This window comes from Gopherus flavomarginatus, chromosome 12, assembly GCF_025201925.1.
Source record: "Gopherus flavomarginatus isolate rGopFla2 chromosome 12, rGopFla2.mat.asm, whole genome shotgun sequence".
Lineage (NCBI taxonomy): Eukaryota > Metazoa > Chordata > Testudines > Testudinidae > Gopherus > Gopherus flavomarginatus.
Window position 1 is genome coordinate 43,515,547 of NC_066628.1, and position 23,277 is coordinate 43,538,823.

The following is a 23,277-nucleotide window of genomic DNA, read 5'->3' on the forward strand; positions in this document are numbered from 1 at the left end:
GTGGGCAGAATCTGGCCCGCCAACCATTTTAAGTTAGCCCTCAAGCTTCCACTGGGGAGTGGAGTCTAGGGCTCGCCCTGCACCAGCACTCCAGCCAGGGAGCAGGGTCCGGGGCCACTCCCTGCTGTTTCCGAAAGCAGTGGCATGGCCCCGCTCCGGCTCCTACGTGTAGGGACAGACCGGGAGCTCCGCTGTGCACACTGCCCCCACCCCAAGCGCCACCCCTGCAGCTCCAAGGGCAGTGTCTGCGGACAGGGCAGCACACAGAGCAGTCTGGCTGCAGCTCCGCGTAGGAGCCAGAGTGGGGACATAACCGCTGCTTCCAGGAGCCGCTTCAGGTAAGTGCTGCCCTGAGCCTCTCTCCGAGCCTGAACCCCCTGCCCCAGCCCCACACCCCCTCCCATCCTCCAAACCCCTTGGTCCCAGCCCAGAGCTGCCTCCTACACTCCAAACTAATCCCCAGCCCCACTCAAGAGCCTTCACCCTCTGCCCTGTACCCTACTCCCCCACTCTAGCCTGGAGCCCCCTCCCGCACTCTGAACTTATTTCTGGCCCCACCCTGGAGCCCTCACCCCCTTCCACACACCAACCCCAATTTTCTGAGCATTCATGGCCCACCATACAATGTCTATTCCTAGATGTGGCCCTCGGGCCAAAAAGTTTGCCCACCCCTGCTCTACAAGCAGTTTATCATTTTCAGGGGTGGTGAATCAATCATAGGTAGCAAGTCAAATGCAAAGTCAGAGCAGTCTGTAATACTAGCAAACTCTTTTCAAGCAATTCTTTATTGCTTAGAAAACATCATTTTAACTTTCTTGTGCACTGCAATTAGTAAATTTCCAGAAAATATTTATCTCTTCTTTAATGTGACATTTTATGTTCCATTTTAAAATTAAACTTGATATCATACTTGGGGTGGGGCAAATGAGGGCAACAGGCAACATGAAACAGAAGCAACCTTCATCCACTGTAAGGATTCAATATCTCCAGAAATCCATCCCTGCCCTCTTCATTCTGTGCCTTGTCCTCTACAGAAACAAAGGATACAGGGCTCATAGTACAATGAGGTATAAGTGTTTGGCCTCATAACTTTGTAACTGGAAGCAGTTTCCACTCTTGCAAAATATTACTAGTTCTGCAGCCAGATCACTTCCCTGCCCCTCCCCTGCCCCCTAAATTAGGATGCATGCCATGTTAAACCCTCAGTCAGGGGGCCTGGATCCAGTACTCAGAGAGATCACTGGGAAGATTCCCAGAGACGCTAATGGGCACAGGATCATGCCTAAAATCAGAAGCCAACAAATGCACTGACAGATTTGGGGCACAGCTTCTCACCTCACTCACTTAGCAGGGCAGCCACAGTAACACCACAAGGCACTTTGTTCGAATCTGACAATGTCTTGCTGCTTCTGAGCAGGGGGAGAAAAGTAAAATACATCAGAGTGCAGAGGATTTTGGTCACACGCCCCAGAAGCGTGCAAAACATAAGCCTAAACCATTTGATTTTTCATGTGACCATTTAGAAATGACTTAATAATGGATGTTATGCCAAGTATATTGTATATTCATGTTGTTCTACAGTGCTCAGGATAAACATTGTGTGTGTGTCATCATTTGCTGTCCATCTATAGCATGTATCTTCTCTGTCCCATGTCATACTTCACTTACATTCAATGTGGGGAGGAGCGGAAGAGTCTGATGATACTCTGCATCTTCACCAGTTCAAAGACCTTGGATAATCTCATGCACCCAAAAATGCCATTCTGCATCCACCTTTTTGAATGTACGTTTTTCCATGTTGATTCAGTAATGTATCGTTCATTACTCAGCTTGATGAGGAAACATGGCTTTGTAAGCAAGAGTCACCATTCTCTGCAGAAATTGTGAGACAGGTGTTATTTTAGTGCTGTTTTTGTGGCCAAGTGGGTACAAATATAGATGAGAATGCTCAGCTGCCACACTGAAGGGGGATCATAAGAACCCAGATCAGCTCTCCATTTGACATTTTTGATTCTCAGAACTGGCCATTTACAATTGTATTTAGTGCAGCGGGGGAAGAGTAGCAATTGATTTAAACAAAAAACAAGCCACATACACAAACCCCAACAAAAAATTAAAAGAAGAAAACTACGGAGGATTTTGCTGCCAAGCAACTAGAAAAAAAGATAGCCCCCACATTTTGGAGATCCCCAAAATATGTAAATTTGCATGTCCAGTATTAACAACAAACATGACCCCTACAGGTAGAGCATTGATGTTTCTTTGGACAAGGAAGTAAACAGACCTTTGTCCTGCATTTTATATTACATTTCATCTTCATCAGAAAACACAGGAGTAAGATGTTTTTGTCAGCAGTAAACAGCAAAATAAGTAGAGCGGGAAAATAGCTTCGAAAAGTTTACATAGGAGAATGGATTTTTTTTTCTTTTTTTAAGTTTATGGAAAGAGTTTAAATTGGACATATTGAGAGAGTTATTTAAATATAAAATCATGAAAAACTGTATTGCAATAAGTTACAATTTAGTAAATTAAATGACTGCCTGTTATGTTGGAAAGAGGCAAGGTTCACTACATGCAAATACTCAAATTACCTCTATCACCAAACCTCACTTTGAAAGTTGTTCCCTTTGCTTTCAGAATTATTGTTGCTTTATGTTCCATTTTGCATTGCTCTATATGGGCCTGATACCCAAGCTTCAGTTTCTACTGAAATTAAATTTCTTTGCATCAATTTTAGTTTTAATATAAACTTTTAAATGTATGAAATCTGATGTATAGTGGCTATTTACTGCACCAGATAGCGCAGACTGTTGGGAGTGTTTGCTCTCAGAAGTTCTCAGTTACGAGTACGATAGATGCCTTCACTTGCTTTGTGATGAGTTTTTCCTCTTCAACTGTGCATTTGTACCCACACCACACTGAGAAATGGAACACTAGTAGCAGCTGTGTGGGACGACCACAGATGAATTCCAACATACTTGAACATAGCATACGTAGTAGGATGGTTCAGGAACGTATTTATTTTCAGAATCTTGTACAAAAAAGTGGACAACCAACTAACTCTGGAAATTCTGCGCTTCAATATTGTCTGTCAGAAACATTCGCACGTTCAACGTAATCTGCATTTTTCACAAGTGTCCAGTTTGCAGCAAAGTGTATTTGGAAACAAATTTTTCCACTAGCTCTCCCTCTAGCATCTTCAAAGCTCTCCAGTGAATGTTCCCGCAGTTTACTGGTTTGCCTTGGGGATGGCTTAGCTCCTCTTTGATGTAATCTAGCCAGAGATCTTTTAAAGAAAAAGAGAAAAATCTAGTTATGTTCTGATCTGGCTGTGATAACACACACATGCCCAGGCCTAGCATAGAGGCTCTCCACATTAAAATGTTACATATGTGAATACAGTGAAGTCCAACTGTTTGATTCCTTTTACAGAAGAAGCTTTGCCTAGGAGTTATAGCCCAGACATGGAGTCCAGAGAGCTGAGTTTTCTTCCCAGCTGCGACAGAGACATGCTTAAGCTTATGCACATCATCTGTAAAATGGAGATACTATCCTCAAAGGGATGTTGTGCAAAGGAATACAATTCCTCACGCTTGATTTGTACTTTTTACAAAAATTAGTGAGTTACAGATGGGTGCTTCACCCTAGGCCAGCCAATATCAACAAACCCCACAAGCCCTGACTCTCACAAGTAATCCCACTGACTTCAGTGGGGCTACCCACAGGAGTATTTGTTGGAATCAGACCCCTAGACTAAAAGCTCTATGAGACAAGATCACTAGAGTGCCATTCCTATTAAAGGTACAGCATCAGCAAGCTGCACTATGCGGTTTAGCAGACATATGGGCAGGAAGATCACCCCACTTTTCGTAGCTTGACGGAAACACAGACACTGAACAAAAAAGCCTCCATACCAGAATCTGTAGAACCAAACTCTCTCAGGGCACGTTCATAGTATTCTCTCAGATTAAGCATCTTGCAGGATTCCTAAGGAAGGAAGAGTTTAAAGACCACTGATTGATTGTATACAGGAACAAACCAAGCTTCTGCATTATTAGATTACTTAATTACACTGTTACACACACACAGAGTTCAGAAGTTCGAAGACTAGTTACCGCATGATACTCGGTTTTATATTAAATGGTGTGGATCCATTTTAGAAGACAAATATGGAGATGACTGCAACCTAATTACTTTGTACTCAGACAACTACCCCTTCCTATTCAACTCCAAAGCTGTAACACATGTCCTACAAAATACAATACTAACTTGATATGTAACACTTACTTGCTCCTTCTCTATTTCAATCATTTTCCGGAAGAACTCGAGTGACAATGGGTGACTTTCATGCAGGCTAAAATGAAAGCATTAAGAATTTTAGACTTCAGATCTCCTCCAAACATATGTTAGAAAGACTAGATTTCAGATTTTTATTTTTTACCTAGTAAAGACTTTCTTTGCTTTCTTATAACCGCCATCTCTGTACGCCCAATCAAGGTACTTTACTTTCATGGTTACTGAGTCAGCTGGGTCTATGACAAATAAGGATCTCTGCAAGTTAAACACACAGGATCTTTGCTACAGTTACAAAGTAACTACAGAGAACTATACCAAATAATCCCTTTCAATTCCTTGTCTCCATTTTCAAATACATTGGCATCAAATATCTGTCTCCTGAGAAACAGGCTGAATTTCAAGTATTGGAAAAAGAGTATTCTAAACCGTAGCTGAAAAATGGCAAATGCAGCAAACCCAATATTTTTCAACTACAAACCTCTACACTTTAATTAGAGCTAAAATTTCTTCCTTTCCAATATTCAAGTCAGTTTAAAGAGTTAATACTTTACATTTCCACAGCACTTCTCATCTGGAAGATCTCAAAATGCTCTACAGACAGATTAATTCTCAAACGTCCCATAAGAAGTAAGTATTTTACATTACAAGTAGAGAAATTGAGACAGAGAGGTGAAGTATTTTGTCCAAGGCTACTCAGGGAGGTCTCTGTTGGGATTAGAACCAAAATGTTTTTCTCTAATTTTCTGGTACCATATTCATGCTTTCATAAGGCAGGTTAGGTGTGCAAGAGAGTACTGTACAAACTTACAGTTGAAAATAGAACACAAATCGAAAGCCACACAGATATTATATGGGTAAATTTTTTTAAATGACTTAGGAACCTATGCCCCCTTTTCAGAAGTGACTTACGCTTCATAGTCTAACTCAGGCCTGCACAACATGTGGCCAATGTGGGCTCACTGTGCAACCCATGGCAAGCGGCAGGGCAGGGCTGCTGGGTTTACGGCGGGGGGGGGGGGTACCTCACAGCCCTGCGCGCGCCACGCTCCAACTGCCCAAAAGGCCAGAACCACACGTGTCTCCATCTCCCGCTCCCCCCACCTGGTGTACAGTGGGTGCGTCACTTCCGGGGCTCGCTGAGGTGGGAAGCACTGGGAACGAGGCAGAGCCAGTAAGTGCTGAGTGAGGGGAGGTGGGCCAGGCCTGGGCTCGAGCCGCAGCTCGGGGAGGGGCAGTGGGGGGGAACTGGGCAGAGACACCCCCCCAACCCCCACTTTGGTTGGGGGCGGGGCGGCTACTGCACTGGTTGGTTCCAGGACGGCCTCCATAGTGATCAGGGTGGGGTGGGTTGAACTGTCTATGGGCAGGCAGGAGATCCCCAGGGGAGGGAGAGAGTGAGAGTGAGAAAGTGTGTGTGTGTGTGTGTGTGTGTGTGTGTGTGGCACCTGCCCTGCCCCGACTGTTGCCCCCTTCTCCGGTCCAGGGACCTTCCCCCTTCCTGCCCCCTATCACCACTGTCCATCCCGTTTCCCCCCCCCCCCCCGGGCTCCCTGCGGCCCCTGTGTTTGTGCATTGGACAGTCACATCCAATCCCTTCACACTTCCCCCTTTTCCCCTCCTCTTAGTTCACAGCCCCAGAAAATCCCTTCAAACTGTTCTCCATTTCCCCTCCCCTTATTTCACGGGGGGATGACAAGCCGAGCAGGCGGGCAGGCAGTGGCGGTGATGCTTTATATTTGGGGGGCGGGGGTGGTTTCCGCAGGGCTGGGCAGCGTTGGGGCGGGGGATGGATTTCGGGGAGGGTGCTTGGGGGGCGTATTTTGGCAGGGCCGGGGGGTTTCAGCCCTCAGCTGTTTTCTTTGGAGTAATCTGGTCCTCGCTGCCTTACGAGCTGTGCAGGCCTGGTCTAACTGATTTTCAATGACACTTTAGATTACATCTACACAGCCCGGGTTGGCAGACTGGCATGATTTACTGTGCTAAAAACAGAGGGGTAGATTGTGGCTCAGGTTGGAGCTGGGGCTCTGAAGCCCACTTCTCTCCCTTTCAGAGCCACAACTTCAAAGCACTTTCTCCACAGCTACTTTTAGAGCACTAGTCTGTCGAGCCAAGCTGGAAAGCTTACTGCCACAGGCTGCATAAACATACCCTTACAGCCTATGGCACTTAGTCCTCTTGAAACATTTTCCCCAAATGTTTCACCAGCACTGCATTCAGACTGGTGATCAAAGCCTGAGACAAGGGCTGCCTGCAGAAAACGCTTGTTAAGCATGCCCCACAGACTGTCCCAGTATCTCATGGCCATTATTGACTTTCTAGTTCATTTCACACAGTAAGAGGAATTATATTTTCCTCAGCCAAATACCTGGTAGAGGGCTTGTGTGTCTTCCTTGCTGTTTGCTCCTTCACTCCATTCCACCCATAGAGTCCATAACGGTAAACAGCTCTATAAAAGAAAAGGAAGCAGTGAAAGCTTAGGGCCAAGTATCAGTCTGATTTGCATAAAAATGCAATAGTCACCAGAGAGTTTAAAAACAATTTTATACAAACATTTCCAGCCAACATCCACTCATGTTCTAACCTAGATCCTGTACATCTGGATGCAAAATCACCCATCAAAAGGGGCTGTCATGAACAAAGGGCTAGTCCTCATGCACAAACAGCAACTACAGATTACAAGCCTCCATAATCTTCCTCCTCTCTAGGTGGAAAATGCTGCCTGGCTTAACACCTACTAGACATCATCCTTGGAGTGGGTCCTTTTGTATCACCAGATAGAGTCCAAAGGCAGCAGAAGGGGGAAATATATACCCTTCCTACGTCCTCCACCTCCTGGAGTTCAGCTGCAGGCATCTGGGTGAAGGAAATGCCCAGCCAGCTGATCAAAGCTCTCAACTCCATCTCCCTCCCACCCCCAGCACATCGGGGGCAGCTGCCCAGCCATGCAAAGCTGGTATGCTGGGATGCAAGAACACACGGGTGCCTCTCCAGGGCAGACACAGGGAATGCCAGCTGGCCACTAAAAGAACATGGAACCTAGCACCAGGATTCATAGTTCAAATCCTTCAATTTCAAGTTTAATTTTTTTAAAAAGTCATGATTTTGTTTGCATTTCACTGACAGACCTGAACATAATGTGTATTTTGACTGCTGAGCCCATATATATTTATTTTAAAGACTGGTTTGGGGCTTTACAATTTTAAGTAAATATAAAGCCACAAGTCAGAGGTTCTTGTCATAGAGTATTGTGCAACAGATTAAAATGGTCACAGACCTTAGATTTCACCTGTCTCACAGCTTCCTCAAAACACTGGGCCACATCGCTGCTGTTCAGTTTGATTAGCACCTGCAGTCTCGTGTGCCACATTTCCACCGACTGGCTGAACCGTTTGGTTGCAGCTGCAGCTACCTCTGTGGCCTTCTCAGAAAGGCCAACCTCCAGTAACAGATGAAGCTGAAACAGCAGTTGAAGATAATCAACAAGACAGGTCCACATAATTTATCAAGAAATTAGGCCCTGATCTGGCATTCCTGCACATCCAAAGCTCCTATTTACCTGAATGGCAATTTTGGGAGTGCAAGCAATTCAGAATCAGGGCCTCAACCTAGTTTCCTGCATATATCCTTACCCACTGTTTGTATAAAGTCTCTGGCAGCAAGGTGGACTCATGGGCTCTGCTGAACACACACAGAGTCCTTTCCAGCCTCTGAAAGAGAAAGAGGATAAGCTTTGCTGCTGTACATGCCAGAGTCTACCAAAATCCAGCTTATATTTTCAAGGTCAGGGCTTTCTAAGGAGCTCAAATCCCACTGAAATTCAATGGAAGATGGATGCCTAAGCCTTTACCCTCCTTATAAATTCCAGCTTACAAGTGACATCAAGTTCCTGAGCCTTAAGGTTCCATCCTTCTTTTAGAGACAGATGCATACAGGTACCTTGCACACTGACTGCACAAGAAACATAGCAAAGCTCCCTTGCAGTTTTAAGGGCAGGGTCAAACCATAAACAGCTAATTTAAAGAGTCAAATGCAAGGGAAATAGTTAAGGCAACAGCTTTCTAAATTCAGACAGTCCGATTTAAGCAAAGAAGAGCTTTGTGGCAGTCCACTAAAGGCACTGAAGTCTGTTCATCCAGATAATGAAAAAACTGTTCATTTACCCGTCAAAATAATGCTCACTCTAAGCAAGTACGATTTTGCAATGCTGGTACAGCATATTAAGAAGTTTGTGCTCCTGCAGCGCCTTTCATTCAAAGGAGCTCACAGCACTTGACCAACTTTAAGCTTCCTTTGCCCTCTGGGAAGCCAGCATGTATTATACCCAGCAGACTGGTCAACTGAGTCACAGAAAGATCAAGCAATAGGCCATGGTCACAGAGCAGTCCTGGAAATACAGGAGAACCAAGGATTCCAGTGCTCAGTTCTGGCCACTACATTTTTCTGAATATTAAAGATCACCATCTCTTTTGAGAATGCTGCAATGAGACTGGACAAGAACCAGATACGGCAACATGGTCCAAAGGCTGAGTCAGTGAGACTCAGGAGACCTGGGTCCTATTTCCAGTTCTTCCACTGACCCACTGTGTGATCTAGTCTCTCTCTGCCTCAGTTTCTCCATCCGTAGAATGGGGAGGATACTTAAACCACTTTAGAAGGGAAAGTTAAGATCCCTGGATGAAAACTGTTATAAATTTAACGAAATTTTAAAAATTCTTTGCTATTGGGTTATGTTAGACTCAATATTATTTTTATATAGATTTTGTTTATAAAAGTATCAGTAAAGAAACTTAAGCAAAAGCTGATAACTCGCATTGCATATAAGTTCAGTTTGAAGATTAAGGTTTTTTCCCTCCCACTACAGGAACTCAAAGAAAGTCCCAAACTTCTGGTAATTTACTTGAACCAAAAATGTTTAATCAGTTTCAGGCTTTCCCACCCCATACCGAACAAGACCGAGTCACATCTGGGTACATGCATGCCAATTTTCAGCTAGGTGACCAAATGGGAAGACTGATTTATACAGCCCTGAAGGAGGATGCCTAATAGGGAGAAAAACTGATCCTTAATGACAGCTATCGGTCCAAAGAACTAGCCAATTGTTCTCACATGAGCTGTATTATTTGTTTCAAATTGATGGAAATCTACCATAGTTTACAAGGGTATCACGAAGACAGACTATGGAAGTCAGTGACAGCTGGAGCTTTTGGTACTATTAATGTATGATGAACACTTACCTTTCGTCTCAATTCCTCACTGTTGGTTTTCCTCTTAAGTCTCTCCAGGCAAAAAGTGACATAGCATTTCCACATGGCCTCTGCAAAGTGAAAGGGACAATTAAACACTGAACAAAACCACAGCGGAAAGCACAGACACCTGTCATCTGGAGGGAGAAGGAGGAGATGTCAAGCACTACTCCAATTATAAATATTATAGATAAGGCATCCATAATTATGCCAAATGAATATTTAAAATAACTTGTCTGCAATATGAACTACAGATGTTAATGCTTAGCAAATAGCCTTCAATCCAATCGTAAGTTTACTCTGAAGAGCATTCAGGCCTCAAGACAGTAAAGCATTTAATCACACGGGTAAGTCCATTCCCATTCACAACAGCACTTTAGCACATGCTTAACTTTAAGTGCATCCTTCAGTTCTATTGAAATCCATGGAACTGAAGCACATACTTAAGCATTTTGCTGAACTAGGGCCAAAATAAGGATGAAACGTGATTCCTGGCACGAAGACCAAGTGTGGGACAAATGCATGGGTTGGAGATTATCCTCCAGGACCTAAAGGCACAGTAGCAGTAGGCCATGGCTCCTAGTACCTAGGGAATTATAGACCAATCAGCCTAAATTTGATACCTGGAAAGGCACTAGAACAAACTATTAAACAATCAATTTACAATCCTGTACAATCTACAGGAAAATAAGGTTATAAGTAATAGCCAGTGTGGATTTGTCAAGAACAAAAATCATGCCAAACCAAACCAGTTTCCTTCTTTGACAGAGTCACTGACCTAGTGAATGGAGGGGGAGGCAGCAGACATGATATATCTTGATTTTAGTAAGGTTTTGGACAATCCCACGTGACAGTCTCATAAGCAAACTACGGAAATGTGGTCTAGATGAAATTACTAGAAGGTGGGTGCACAATTGATTGATAGACTGTATTCAAAGAGTAGTTATCAATGGTTCGCTGTCAAACTGGGAGGGCATATCTATTAGGGTCAGTCCTGGCTCTGATACTAGTCAACATTTTCATTAATGACTTGGATAATGGAAAGAAGAGTATGCTTATAAAATCTGTGGATGACACCAAACCGGGATGGGTTGCTAGCACTTTGGAGAGTGGGCTTAGAATTCAAAATGACCTTGACAAACTGGAGAATTGGTCTGAAATCAACAACACGAAATTCAATGAAGACAAGTGCATGTACTACACTTAGGAAGTAAAAATCAAATACACAGCTACAAAGTGAGGAATAACTGGCTAGGTGGTAGTAGTGCTGAAAAGAATCTGAGGGTTACAGTGGATCACAAATTAAAGGAGCCAACAACGTGATGTAGTTCTGCAGAATATTAACAAGAGTAAATATGTAAGACATGGGAGGTGACTGTTCCAATCTCTTCAGCACCGGTGACGCCTCAGCTGGAGTCCTGTGTCCAGTTCTGGGCATCACATTTTAGGAAAGATGTGGACAAACACAGAGTCCAGAGAACTACAAAAATGATAAAAAGGTTTAGAAACCTGACCTACGAGGAACAGTTAAAAAAAAACTAGGCACATTTAGTCTTGAGAAAAGATAACTGAGGAGGGACTTATAAGTCTTCAAATATGTTAAGGGCTGTTATAAAGAGGACTGCGATCAATTGTTCTCCATGTCCACTGAAGGTAGAACAAGTAGTAATGGGCTTAATCTGCAGCAAAGAAGATTTAGGTCAGATATTAGGAAAACCTTTCTAACTATAAGGGTAGTTAAGCTCTGGAACTGGCTTCCAAGGGAGGTTGCGGAATCCCTATCACTGCAGGATTTTAAGAACAGATTAGACACGCTTGTCAAGGATGGTCTAGGTATACGTGGTCCTGCCCCAGCACAGTGGGCTGAACTAGAGGACCTGTTGAGGTCCCGTCCATTCGTACATTTCTATGATTCTACTACAGCCCATGTCTTCCCACGGGCTCCCACCCAGAGATACCACTATCCAGAGATGGTGGCTGGTAAATCTATAGTCATTCCCTAAATAAGCTATAGAAAAAGAAAGTGTTTAAACATGTCTGGGCCACAACTGCATTTACAAAGATCCATTCCATTGACATTCTCTGTACGCTGCTTAGTTATAATATATTTGAATTATATGGGTTTTCATCAGACAGATGCTTAAAACTGATTATTCTCAATGGTTTCCAAACCGTGGGCTGCAGAGATCGGGCTGGTTGCAAGCTCAGACTCTCCCCATTCTCTAAGGCCATGGCTACACTGGCGCTTTACAGCGCTGCAACTTTAACGCTCAGGGGTGTGGAAAAAAACACCCCCCTGAGCGCTGCAAGATACAGCGCTGTAAAGCCTCAGTGCAAACAGTGCCGCAGCACTGGGAGCACGGATCCCAGCGCTGCAAGCTACACCCGTAGAGGATGTGGAGTACGTGCAGCGCTGGGAGAGCTGGCGCTGCGACCACACTCAAAACTTCAAAGCACTGCCGCAGCAGCGCTTTGAAGTGCAAGTGTAGCCATACCCTATGTCACATTCCAAAAAAAGCTAAAAATAAATGCTTTTTCAGTATGCTATTCCAGGTAAGCAATTGCTGCCTTTGCTACAAGGACGTTGCAGGTTTGTGAGTGTGCAGGGACATGGCCCATAGAATTGGATATGGAGGAGGTGGTTTCCCCAAGATACTTGCTTTCTATTAAGATATGGGGCCCTGCTATAAGATAGTTTAGGAAGCCTTGTTGCACATTTCTCGCAAGTGCTAGTATACAAAAATACTGAGAAACCCAATTATAAAATCGAAGCAGAATTTCTAACCTGTGGGGAGTGCTGTCACTGCTTCCTCAAAGACTGCGCAGCACCGCTCCTCCTTCTGGGTCACCTCGGATGCTTTCATCTGTTTAGATGAACATTCTGGGGATGGCAAGGACCCCATCTCCAGCTCTCGACGAGCCATGTAGTCCCATGTAAAAGGATCATCAGCATTCTCGGCCTGCAAGCTAACACACACAGTCCATGAGGTCATCATGTGCAAACTGCCATCTTGCTTCAAGCTCATTCTAGAGGAGAGCAATTATGGAGTTGCCAATTGCCATTTTACTGCAAGGAGACAATTCCAAGGAATTAAATTTCATTGATAAAATGTTTCACCCTTCCATAAGAGGCAGTTAAGCAAAATTTTGGCCTCTTTCTTCGCAACAGTGCTTAAACTTGACTGTCAGCTTTAGAAAGAGCTCTTCTGGAAAAAGAACTGCATTGGAAAACTTAAGATACACAATTACAAGCAACTAAGTGAACTAGGAAGTTATACATTCCCTGAAAATTGTTCTCCCGAGTGTAAAAAGTCATTCTCTGAGGACAAGAGCTTTTTATCTACATTTTATCAGTATGATCTCAAGTAAAGCCAATTTTGCATTATATATACACATAACCTCCTCCAGAAAGTTGGGCTTGCCTAGGGCACCAAAGTTCATTTGTTTGACACTACAAGTGGTCTTTTTCTTAAAAAGGAAGTTTTGTTAGATCTTAACATCCAACATCCAGTACAGTGTCTCTGACACCACACTGTCAACTGGCCAGAAATTAGGACCCCGCTGGTGATTTTTTTTTTTTTTTTTAAATCGACTTACTTTTCAAGAATTTCTTTTTGCAAGTCTTGTGTAAAATCAAAGAGCTTTGCAATTGAAAGTAAGGACAGGTAGAACTCAGCACCTAAGATCAAGAGAGCAAAGAAACTCAATGACAAGTAAGATACTACATTCCTCTAGTACACGGCATTTCTGTCATCTTTGCTGGTTTTCAAAGGTTTTACATATGTTTCCAAGAAAGTAAACACAATATTGCAAAATCTATCCAGCTACTGAAAAGTAATCATTCTAATGCATATATTAGGAGAGACCAGATGTTATTTATCTGTTTATTTTTCACTGTCTGTTTCACATTTGTCATTTGGACAAGCAAGGCCATGACCCTGCAACCCATATTGTCATCAGGAGTCTTTTGGAGGGGAATGGCACTTCTTGCTTGAGTGAGGACTGCAGATTGAGTCACATCCTTTTTGATCCTGAAAATATTTCTATGCTTGGTTTTAATCCAGGTCATAGTGGAAAATGCAGATTTACAATAGAGCATTTGGAGAAGAGAGAAGAGGTTAATGAGACAAGCTTTATAATTTGTATTAATATCACTATTGTATCCAGAAGAGATTTTTTGAATTTTACAAATCACTATGGGCCTGATCTTGTGTCTATGCAGATCCAGTGATTGTGAACTCAAACATAAGGGGTGTGGAAGTGCAAGGGCTGCTATTTCAGGCAAAAGGCAGGTGAGCCGGAGAAGGTGCCAGCCTGAAAAATGGCTATGAATTACCATTTAGTGCTACCCATTTAGTACCTCCATACTGCTCAGGTTTTGTGCAGGACAGGGTGAATTTTACCAGTTGAGGCCACATCTCCATGCATACAATGAAGCCAGGACTAGCCACACTAGATATCAGAGACTCACTCCAACGTGGTTGTTTTTCCATTAAACAAGAGGGGAGGGGAAGCATTCAATTACCTTTGATTTTCTCAACGGCATTTCTGTAGATTATTCGAGCCATTTCCCCATTAAGAACCTCCTCAGAATAACTGAACTCGCCCTAAAATGTTGACATAAAATTCTCTAAAAAGTTAGTTGTTTCTTTTTGAACTTCCATTCTCTGCAAAGATTTAGAACTGGTGATGGAAATTTTTCTCCACCAGAACACATCCCCATCTAGTTTAGAGAGACAGATTAGAATTAAATCAATCCCTACTACAAAAGAGAGGAAACCAGTTTAACTAGTCTTCATCAGAAACCGGTAAGTTACTTTTAAACAGGGGGGTATAGAAAACAAAAAAAAATAAAAAGCCTTTACCAACAACTGTTGTGTTCCCTTAAAGAAAGTCAAATAAATGTATAAACCATGTGATCTAACCACAAACCTGTAGCCAAAGGTCTGTTATCCATTATAATTGAACGCCGGGGGGGGGGGGGGGGTGGGGGGGGGTGTGTGCAAGGCTGCAGCGCCATCTAGTGGCAAAAGGAGTGATCACCGGCTTCTGGATCTGTGTGCACTGGTTGTTCAGTTTATGGAGAGCGCCAAATAATGGAGGGTCAGAGAAACGGGGTTCCACTGTACTACATACTTCTAAAACCCTCTATCTTAAAGAGCATTTGCCTGTCTACAAAACAATCCATTTTAAATAACAGAAATTGCAAGTGTCCTACCAAGTCCATCTTGGCTTGTTCAAACTCTTTCTTTTCTTTTCTCTGCTTTTCTGCATGCATCAGCTCCATTCTGAAATACTGCAGGCAATGGGTGGAATAAAATGGGAAGGAAGGAGGGGGGTAAATATTTACAGTGCACGTAAACAAACACCTAGACATTTACTAAAGCAAGCTTTGTGAAGATTTGCAAGTAAGAACTTCCCACCAACGTCTGGGAGTCTTGTGAATGACTAAGTTTTGAGAAACTGCAATGAAGCAGCTATTTTAAAAACACAGGATTAATGCATCACAAGATGTCGTTTGCTGACTTATTTTAAGCAACTGAAATTTAGCTTTGTTTGTGATAACACTGCATTAGCAAGTGGACAGTAAAACATTTTGCAAAAACCAATTACATCTTAGTAGTATTTCAGTTCACTGCAGCATCTGCTATTCCATCTTTGCTAAGATTGATGGGGACACCGCCCAAAATATATAAATATTATGACATGTGCACTTTAAGCAAGGGATCACGGTATAGCCCTAGATCCAATTAACAAGCGTATGTACATTGAAATCAGATGACCGACAACCAGATTTTTTCCATTTTAGAAACAGCATCTCCTATAATAGGAATCTCATGACCCACAATCAGCACTGACTTTCGTGGGAGTTAATCTTTGCCAAAGGCTCCAGGAACACACCCCTTAAGCCCCTCTTTGGAATTTGTTTTGTACTCAGTGTTTATGGTTGCTCCTGCCAGTGAAAGCTCACTTACTACATAAATAACAAGCGTGCTAGATACAACACAGTGCCAGCTACTATGATACTAAGGAAGAGGAAGTTGACATTCTCCGCACTCAGGCAAGACTCCCATTGACTTGAATGGGAGTTTTGCCAGAGGAGGGAATGCAGGCTTCCTGTGATTAAGCAACCTTGCAGTAATGTAATTACAAAGCTGTTCTCTCTCTTCTCTGAAATTCACATTTACCAAGGAACCTTCACTGACTTCTAAACTGGCTCCCTACAGAAGCCATTTGTCAAATCTCATTTTCTCAACCAGTAAGCTTCGCCCATAGCTAATGATGTGAAAACGAGAACTAAGGGTCCGACTATCTTCTCATTTAGACTGTTGTAAGTTAGAGGCAACTCAGCTAAAGTCAATGGAGTTACAGCAGTGTAAAACTCCTGGAGAACTAGGCTTTAAGCAAGTGCATGTGAGGGGACAGGACAAAATAGGCTAAAGCAAACCTGATCGCAATGTAGGCTATTTATACTAAATTGGTTAAGATAAAACAACTCTCCCAAGCAGACAGTTTGGATCTCAAGCTCTAACCCAGAACACTTTTTTCCTGTAGAACTCCCAATGCCTAGAAATAGGCGTTTAAGTGTAACTCAGAATTTCTCCTAACCGTAGGTGTGAAGATTTTACTCTCGTTTAAAGCCAATCTTGCCAAACTGTTGTGAAATATTACCAATTTAAATCCAAACCCAATCATCTACTCATGCTTCCCAGGACAACGGGAAACTAATCTTTCCTAGATGGATCCAAGCAAACATAACCATATACAGAAGCAGAACCATAAACTCACTTCTTGATACAGTTTTGGAGACTCTGGATGGAAGCGCAATGCACGAAGGAACAAGTGCCTGGCACTTTCGGACGAGAAGCGTTCCTCCATTTCCCACTTGGCAGCCATAATCCACAATGCTACAATGGAACACACAAATGGATCTGTTTCAGTTTCTGCTACAAGATTAATGGGAGAAGAGAGGCAATTCTGGAAGGTACAGCCAAGGAAATACAATACATGACTTTAAACCCAAGGGGGGCATGAGGGGGAGCTTAGTCCGTTCAAAGTGTTCTACTTCGGGGATATTTGTGTAGTTCTCTGCTCTCCTTAGCGGAAGGGCCTTCGAGACCTGAAGTCCCCTACAGACACCATTTTCCTGATCTTCTAGCATGAGCCTTCCTCGAGAGCCCTCTCATTGCAGTGACATTCCCTTTATGGGAGCAGCAAGGTGCAAAATGCAAGAGAGGGACTGTTAAGGAGTTGAACTGGGATCTCAAAGAGCAGTAGGTTGGCTTGACACTAGTTTGTTACACTAGCATATTACATAGTTCTTCTAAATGAATCAAACTGGCTGATTTGAACACAAGACACTAAAAAGCATTTTACTGTACCTGGCTTGTTCGGATGAATGGCTAGCATGGCAGAAAACACTTTGCTAAGCTGTTTTTTTTTATTCTGTAAAGACAAGAGAACTCCTTGAGTTTTACCTGTTGTGAACATTTTAGCACTGAACTGAACCATCTGCAACAAAGATGCAATAGGGAGCATTGACAGCCACACTACAACTGTGATGAAAAAGGCATTTCCATTCCAACCCCACTATTTTAGTAACTTCCCTCCCCAGAAAAAGATGCCTTTTGGGAATGGCATTCCTCATATTTGTTCAGCATTAAAGACATTACTTCTATAAAATTACAGAAAAGTAACATTTTGAATACCCACCCACTTCCTGCAAAAAGCCACATGCGACAACCACAGCTGCACATCATCCTATTGGAAAGGCAAGGAAATAGGATTAACTCAGAAGAAACAACACTGCAATAATACATCTTTAGAATGTGCGTTTTGAAAAGTATAGAGCGTACATTTGTTATGACTGCCTAGAGCAATCACTCTGCAGCTTCTGGTTCTCCCTTCCTTCACACCTTCCACCCATGCATGCAAACCCCTGCATCCCTGCAAGGATGCCTCAAGGATGCCATCCCTCAATCCCAAAATATAGTCTCATCTTTCCTCATCAACTGCCCGCACCATACAGAACTCATGAGCACAGTTCCTTCATCACCCTGAAGAGGTATTACTGCCGGATGACTCAAGGAAACACCCTTCACCTGAAACTACTCCAAGTTTCCAGCCCTTGCCAGACAAATCCACATGGCAATATTAAGAACTATAGCAGCTAGAGAGGAGAAAGATCTAGTAGATCATAGAGTCTATCTGTCCACAGGGCAGAATATTGTCCCTCCAAAAGGCATATCAGATACTGGAGCATTACCCCTAAACTATCATCATCTGAACAAACATGCATTTAACTTTTCTTTTATATTCTCCTACATTATCTCAGACACTTGTTAGCAGTTATGCTTGTATTTAGTCTCTTACATCACACTGCATCAAGAGGTTGTTTAATATTGCCAGGCCCTATAGAAGGAAATATGCTTACTTTCCATTTTTCTGTGGCACGCTTGAAGAGGCCATGTATTCTCTGCACAATAGAATACTCAATCTCATCTTTCTTAAATGAATATCCAATGCGCTGAGGGGTGGGAAAAAATAACAGTTAATTTTCCCGCCCTGTCAAGATTTGATTTATGCTACTTTGCATTGTAAGGAGTTCATCAACTTACCGATCTTCTTTTCTTGATCAGTTCCAACAGATTAATTTCATACTAGGGGAAATGGAGAAAACAATTACAACATAATTACAAGAAAAAAAATTAATCTCCAAGTCAACTCTTTATAGCTGTTAAATAGCTAATCAGGTGGACAATAAGAATGATATCCATGACAGAGTAGCTATCGAGTTAGAGCCAAACATTTGTCAGTTATGCAGCTACAAAAGTTGCCAGCACTCCGATTGGACTATTTATATCAGGTGTGACATTTCAAACACTCTCAAGCACCCTAAAGTAGTTCAAAAGTTCAATTAATTACATTAAATGCTACCACAAAATAGTATCAGAGGGGTAGCCAGGTTAGTCTGGATCTCTAAAAAGCAACAGAGTCCTGTGGCACCTCATAGACTAACAGACGTATTGGAAAATAAGCATCAGCTGCGTCTGACAAAGTGGGTATACCCACGAAAGCTTATGCTCCAATACGTCTGTTAATCTATAAGATGCCACAAGACTCTCTGTCACTTCTTACCACAAAATAGGTCACACTTCATTATTAATAATAAATTGCATTTCTCTAGCACATTTAGGAGAGCATCTTAGCTAAGCCTCAACATTTCTGAATGGAGAAGGAAACTGACGCACAGCAAAATTAGGTGCCTTGTCCAGGGTCACATAGCAAGTCTGTGCCAGAGTTAGGAACAGAAACCAGAACACCCAATTCCCAGTCCTGTGCTTTAACTACTAGCACATGCTTCCTCATGTAATGTTAGTGTTATTAAAGGACAGCCAATAACCCTTAATAAAACATACCTGAATGTAATTGATAAAGTCTTCCTTATGGAGAGCTCTCCTCTGTATTTTGTATTCTAGAGCTGAGGCCTTCTTAATGACTGCCCTGGAGAAATGTAAAAATTCCATTTCTAGGCATTCTTTAATTATTCTTAATCCCTGAAAAACTGACATTGCTGTAGTGTACAGCAGCACAGGCATTTTCTACAGGGCAGGTTTTAAGTTCAGTTTTGACAATGACTGAAATAAAGTCTCACACTTCTGGTCTTCAGACCATGCCTGGAGGAGTCAGGAAGGATTTTTGTTTTCCCCAATGCACAATATGTCATATGTGATTAGAAGTGGGGATGGAGAACAGTCAACCTTCCTCTGAAGCTTCAGAGGATGGCCACAGCAGAGATGGGACAATGGATCGATGCTGTGAGGTGCTACAGAGAAACCTCTATCTTAGGGTACGTCTACACTACAGGATAATTTCGAATTAACTTAAACCGGTTTCATTAAACAGATATTATAAAGTCGATTTCAAGCATTCAGACTAGGCACATTAATTCAGCGGTGTGCGTCCATGGTCCGAGGCTAGCATCGATTTCCGGAGCGTTGCACTGTGAGTAGCTATAACTATCCGGCCAATAACTTCGATTTGCGGCCACACTAACCCTAAATTGATATGTTAATATCGATTTTAGCGTTACTCCTCTCGTTGGGGAGGAGTACAGAAATCGATTTTAAGAGCCCTTTAAATCGATTTAAAGTGCATTGTAGTGTGGACGGGTACAGCGTTAAATCGATTTAACGCTGTTAAAATCGGTTTAACAGTGTAGCGTGGACCAGGCCTTAGTTGCCCTGCTGCTGTGTGTTGTTCACATGCTCCGGGTCCAACTGATGTCCAGGTTTGAGGCTAGGAAGGAATCTCTCCCCAGGTCAGACTGGCAGGGACCCTGCGGGGAGAGACTTCCTCTGCAGCCTGGGGCCGGCTGGGAACCCCTTCCCTAATCAATCCCCTTTCCCTGCCATTGCAGGGGGGCTTGGCTATTAAGCTGGCACTGCAACGCGGAGGCCTCCGCTGTGGCACAGACCAGTTTTGTATGTAGCCCAGCTAGACTGATTGGGATCCATACAGGGGTCCTGGAGGATATTTCATGCCCTGCGATACACATGCTGCTCACGGCTCGCTCTCTCTTTCTCTCGACCTTACACTCTGTGAAACCAACCCCCTGCCCACACCCCGCTCACTTAATCTCTTTGCGCGTGAAGAGCCCGACCCGCTCCAGCTGCTCCAGCTCCGGGAGCCGGGCCTCGATGCGCTGCTCGATCCTCTCCGCCATGGCGGGCGCTGCAGCGCGGGGGCGAGCGGCTCAGCCGGGAGAGGGCCCGGAACAACCAGGGCCCATGTGCGACTCGGCAGCCCCGGCGCAGCTTCCGGCCTGGGCCTCAGCCCCGGGAGCCGCCACCTTCCTCTTCCCCCTGCACCGGGCACGTGCCTCTGCCGCCCCCTGCGGCTCCAGCTGCAACTGCGGCCGGCGCCGGCTCCCGAGGCATCAGCCGCTGCAGCAACCCCCGGGAGCCGGGCTCTACCCCAGCCCCTGCACAGGTCCCGCCGGGCAAGGCGGGTTTGGCTGGCTGTGTTTCCAGGGGACCTTTCTAAAGCTCCTTTCCTACGGGCCCTGATCCGGCCAGCGGATCTGGAATCCCAGGGAGCCGGAGCAGCTGCTGGCTGTATATTGCCAGCTCTTGTTGGGAGTTGTTTGTAGGTGGTGGGTTTTGTAAAGCCCCCAGCTCAGGGGCCCTGTGGCTGTAGGAGAAGCTCAGCTTTCGCTTAAACAAAAAATACATGTCTAGCAGTTTCAAGTGGAAATCTGAAAAATGTGACCCCTCAAGGCTAAATAAACCCCGAGAAGACAAATATAAAGAACCCCCTGATTTTAAAAATCCTGAGATTTTTTAAAGTAATCTTACAATTTTTTTCAAGGCCTGACTCATGCTTTTTGAACACTAGCGGTTGGTAATACTGCCCTCCTGCACTGAGCTCCTTGCAGGATCAGGGTCTAACTATCCCAAATTGCACTTAGACTGGAACAATTTGAATTAGGTTAGTTCAAGAGTTGGTCCCAAATCTCATCCATTTGTTTGTTCATAGGTCAACATTCTGACAAAAAAAGTCTTGACATTTTGAATTTTGAAATTTTTGGAACAGTTCTAGCTGATCTATCAAAGCCAAAATGTGGGGCACAATCAAGGTGTGACAAAGACCTGGAATGAGAGAGAGAAATAAACTATTCATGCAGGGAACTTAAAATGCTGTATGATTTCTTCCAATGGGTCTATATCCTCAGTTCCATGGTCAGTTGTTTCTGATATAAAGAACTGGCAACAGTAGGGGACATGAAATTTGTGTAGACTGTAGGGAACCATGGTTCTAAAATGAGTGATGCCCTGGAAATCAGGAACCTTTGAGAAGATTAGGGTTGATTTTAAAAAATTATGAATGGGATTTTAAATATTTAGTACTCATATAGGGCAACATTGTCAAAGCCTTTACTCAGTTGTTTGTGGGAGTAAAACACATCCTTTAATCATAATGTCACTACATAAATCCATGGTACGCCCACTCCTTCAATGCTGTACGCAGTTCTGGTTGCCCCATCTCAAAAAAAGATATATTAGAACTGGAAAAGGTACAGAGAAGGATAAAAAAAATGATTAGGGGGTATGGAACAGATTCCATATGAGGAGTGATTGAAAAGATGGGGACTGTTCAGTTTGGAAAAGACAACTAAGGGGGGATATGACAGAGATTTATAAAATCATGAATGGTTTGGAGAAAGTGAATAAGGAAGTGTTATTTACTTGTTTACATAAAACAAGAGCCAATAGACAGCAGGTTTAAAACAAACAAAAGGAGGTACTTCACTCGATAATTGTCCTGTTCTGTTCATTACCTCTGAAGCATCTGGTACTGGCCACTGTCAGAAGACAGGATGCTCGGCTAGATGGACCATTGATCTGACCCAGCATAGGCATTCTTAGGTTCTTAATCCTATGCTTAGCCCTGCTCAGATCATAACTCCAGCTATGGAAAGGAAATACACTATCTGTAAGCAAGTGGGCAGGCAAGATGCAGAGAGGGAAAACAAGTCAGAGGATCCCAGACTGTATTTCCCTTTTACCCCCATATTTGCCAGCCAACATAGCTGGCTGGCTGGGTAAACAAGGTGGCATAAACTGCTCCACAAAAAGGGATAAACTTCTGCAGAGGAATTGTGACTCTCTGAGTCACAGTTCAGTCCCTGGTCTGTTCTTGTGGCAGCGTAGATATCTGCTGCTCCTTACTTACAGCAGATATGGGACAGTTACAGTTTAACCTATAGAATTTTTCATCCAAAGATGAAAGTGATTTGCAAAGCAGGGAGGATTTAGGGAGGGAACATTCTTACCTGCCTTTTACAGATCCAGAATCTGAGGTACACAGAGGTGAGCTGATTTCCCCAAGGCAGCCTAATGAGTCAGTAACGGTGGAAATAGAGCCCATATCTCCTCTGTTCTTAGTGAGAGAAAACAAAGCTAGATCCTTCAGCATAAAAAGTGAGCTGTTTTAAAAGAAAAAAAATACTCCCTTAAAATCAATCTAAAATAAAGAAATCATCCACTAATGAGTGAGAATTTAAACTACAGTCTCCCAGCCCATTTTAAATGCCTGCAGCCTGGGTGATCAGAATTTGTGTGTGTGCCAGATATGCCAGAGGGCATTAAGCCTAGTGCCAAAGCTTGTTGCTTCTGCTTCCTTGTGTGTGAACCAGCATCACTGATGTCAGCAGAAGAATCAAGCACACACAACGTTAGGAGACAGATTCTGAGCTTCACAATACACATTATGCCACCTTTGTGCCTCCCAAATTCCAGGTGCTTGGTCTATATCCCTGCCCTACGTTAAATCACCCCATCCTCAGCACATGATACCTCTATGCTCAGAGCTTCACAGGTGGGTGGCATCCATGCTCTGCCAACCAAGCCGGCTCAAGGGGTTTTGCCACCCCAAGCAGCCAAAAAAACCCAAACCAAAAACGTGATCGTGATCTGCGGCAATTCAGCAGGAGGTCCTTCACTTCGACCAGGAGTGAGGGACCCTCGGCCAAATTGCCTCCGAATAGCTGGACATGCCCTCTCCAAAGTGGCCGCCCCAAGCACCTGCTTGCTAAGCTGGTGCCTGGAGCCGGCCCTGCTGCCAACCATATCTTGGCAGGGAACTATCTGCCCTTTTAATTCCACTGGAGTGGCCTAAAGGGCTATAACTGGGGACTGATTTGGGCCCTGGGTTATTGGTGGGTATAAAAAAACAA

The 23,277-nt window shown here is 43.6% G+C and overlaps 1 protein-coding gene across 3 annotated transcripts; it reads right to left on the minus strand.

Annotated features, from left to right (window-relative positions):
• Positions 1-3,000: 3,000 nt before the first annotated feature.
• On the minus strand, positions 3,001-20,364 carry UTP6 (UTP6 small subunit processome component). Of its 3 annotated transcripts, none has more exons than XM_050920725.1 (19): positions 20,174-20,364; positions 18,959-19,043; positions 18,158-18,199; positions 17,974-18,066; positions 17,253-17,300; positions 16,922-16,985; positions 16,329-16,447; positions 14,758-14,835; positions 14,065-14,146; positions 13,137-13,218; positions 12,325-12,506; positions 9,531-9,610; positions 7,926-8,003; positions 7,583-7,750; positions 6,662-6,742; positions 4,442-4,551; positions 4,288-4,354; positions 3,915-3,987; positions 3,001-3,286 (listed from the first exon to the last, which is right to left on the minus strand). In XM_050920725.1, the coding sequence occupies exons 1-19, from the start codon at positions 20,263-20,265 to the stop codon at positions 3,129-3,131; spliced, it is 1,782 nt and encodes a 593-aa protein (XP_050776682.1). In that variant the 5' UTR covers positions 20,266-20,364; the 3' UTR covers positions 3,001-3,128. The 3 variants fall into 3 exon arrangements, with proteins under 3 accessions (XP_050776682.1, XP_050776681.1, XP_050776683.1); XM_050920724.1 differs by having other exon boundaries at positions 7,571-7,750; XM_050920726.1 differs by lacking the exons at positions 7,583-7,750; positions 7,926-8,003.
• Positions 20,365-23,277: the final 2,913 nt, after the last annotated feature.

Coding starts and splice junctions, on each gene's coding strand:
- UTP6 (XM_050920724.1), bottom strand. CDS start 20,265: ATGGCGGAGAGGATCGAGCAGCGCATCGAGGCCCGGCTCCCGGAGCTG. Junction 17,301..17,973: donor GTGCCACAGAAAAATGGAAA/GTAAGCATATTT, acceptor CCTTTCCAATAG/GATGATGTGCAGCTGTGGTT. Junction 6,743..7,570: donor TGAGACAGGTGAAATCTAAG/GTCTGTGACCAT, acceptor TTTCTTTTATAG/AGCTGTTTACCGTTATGGAC.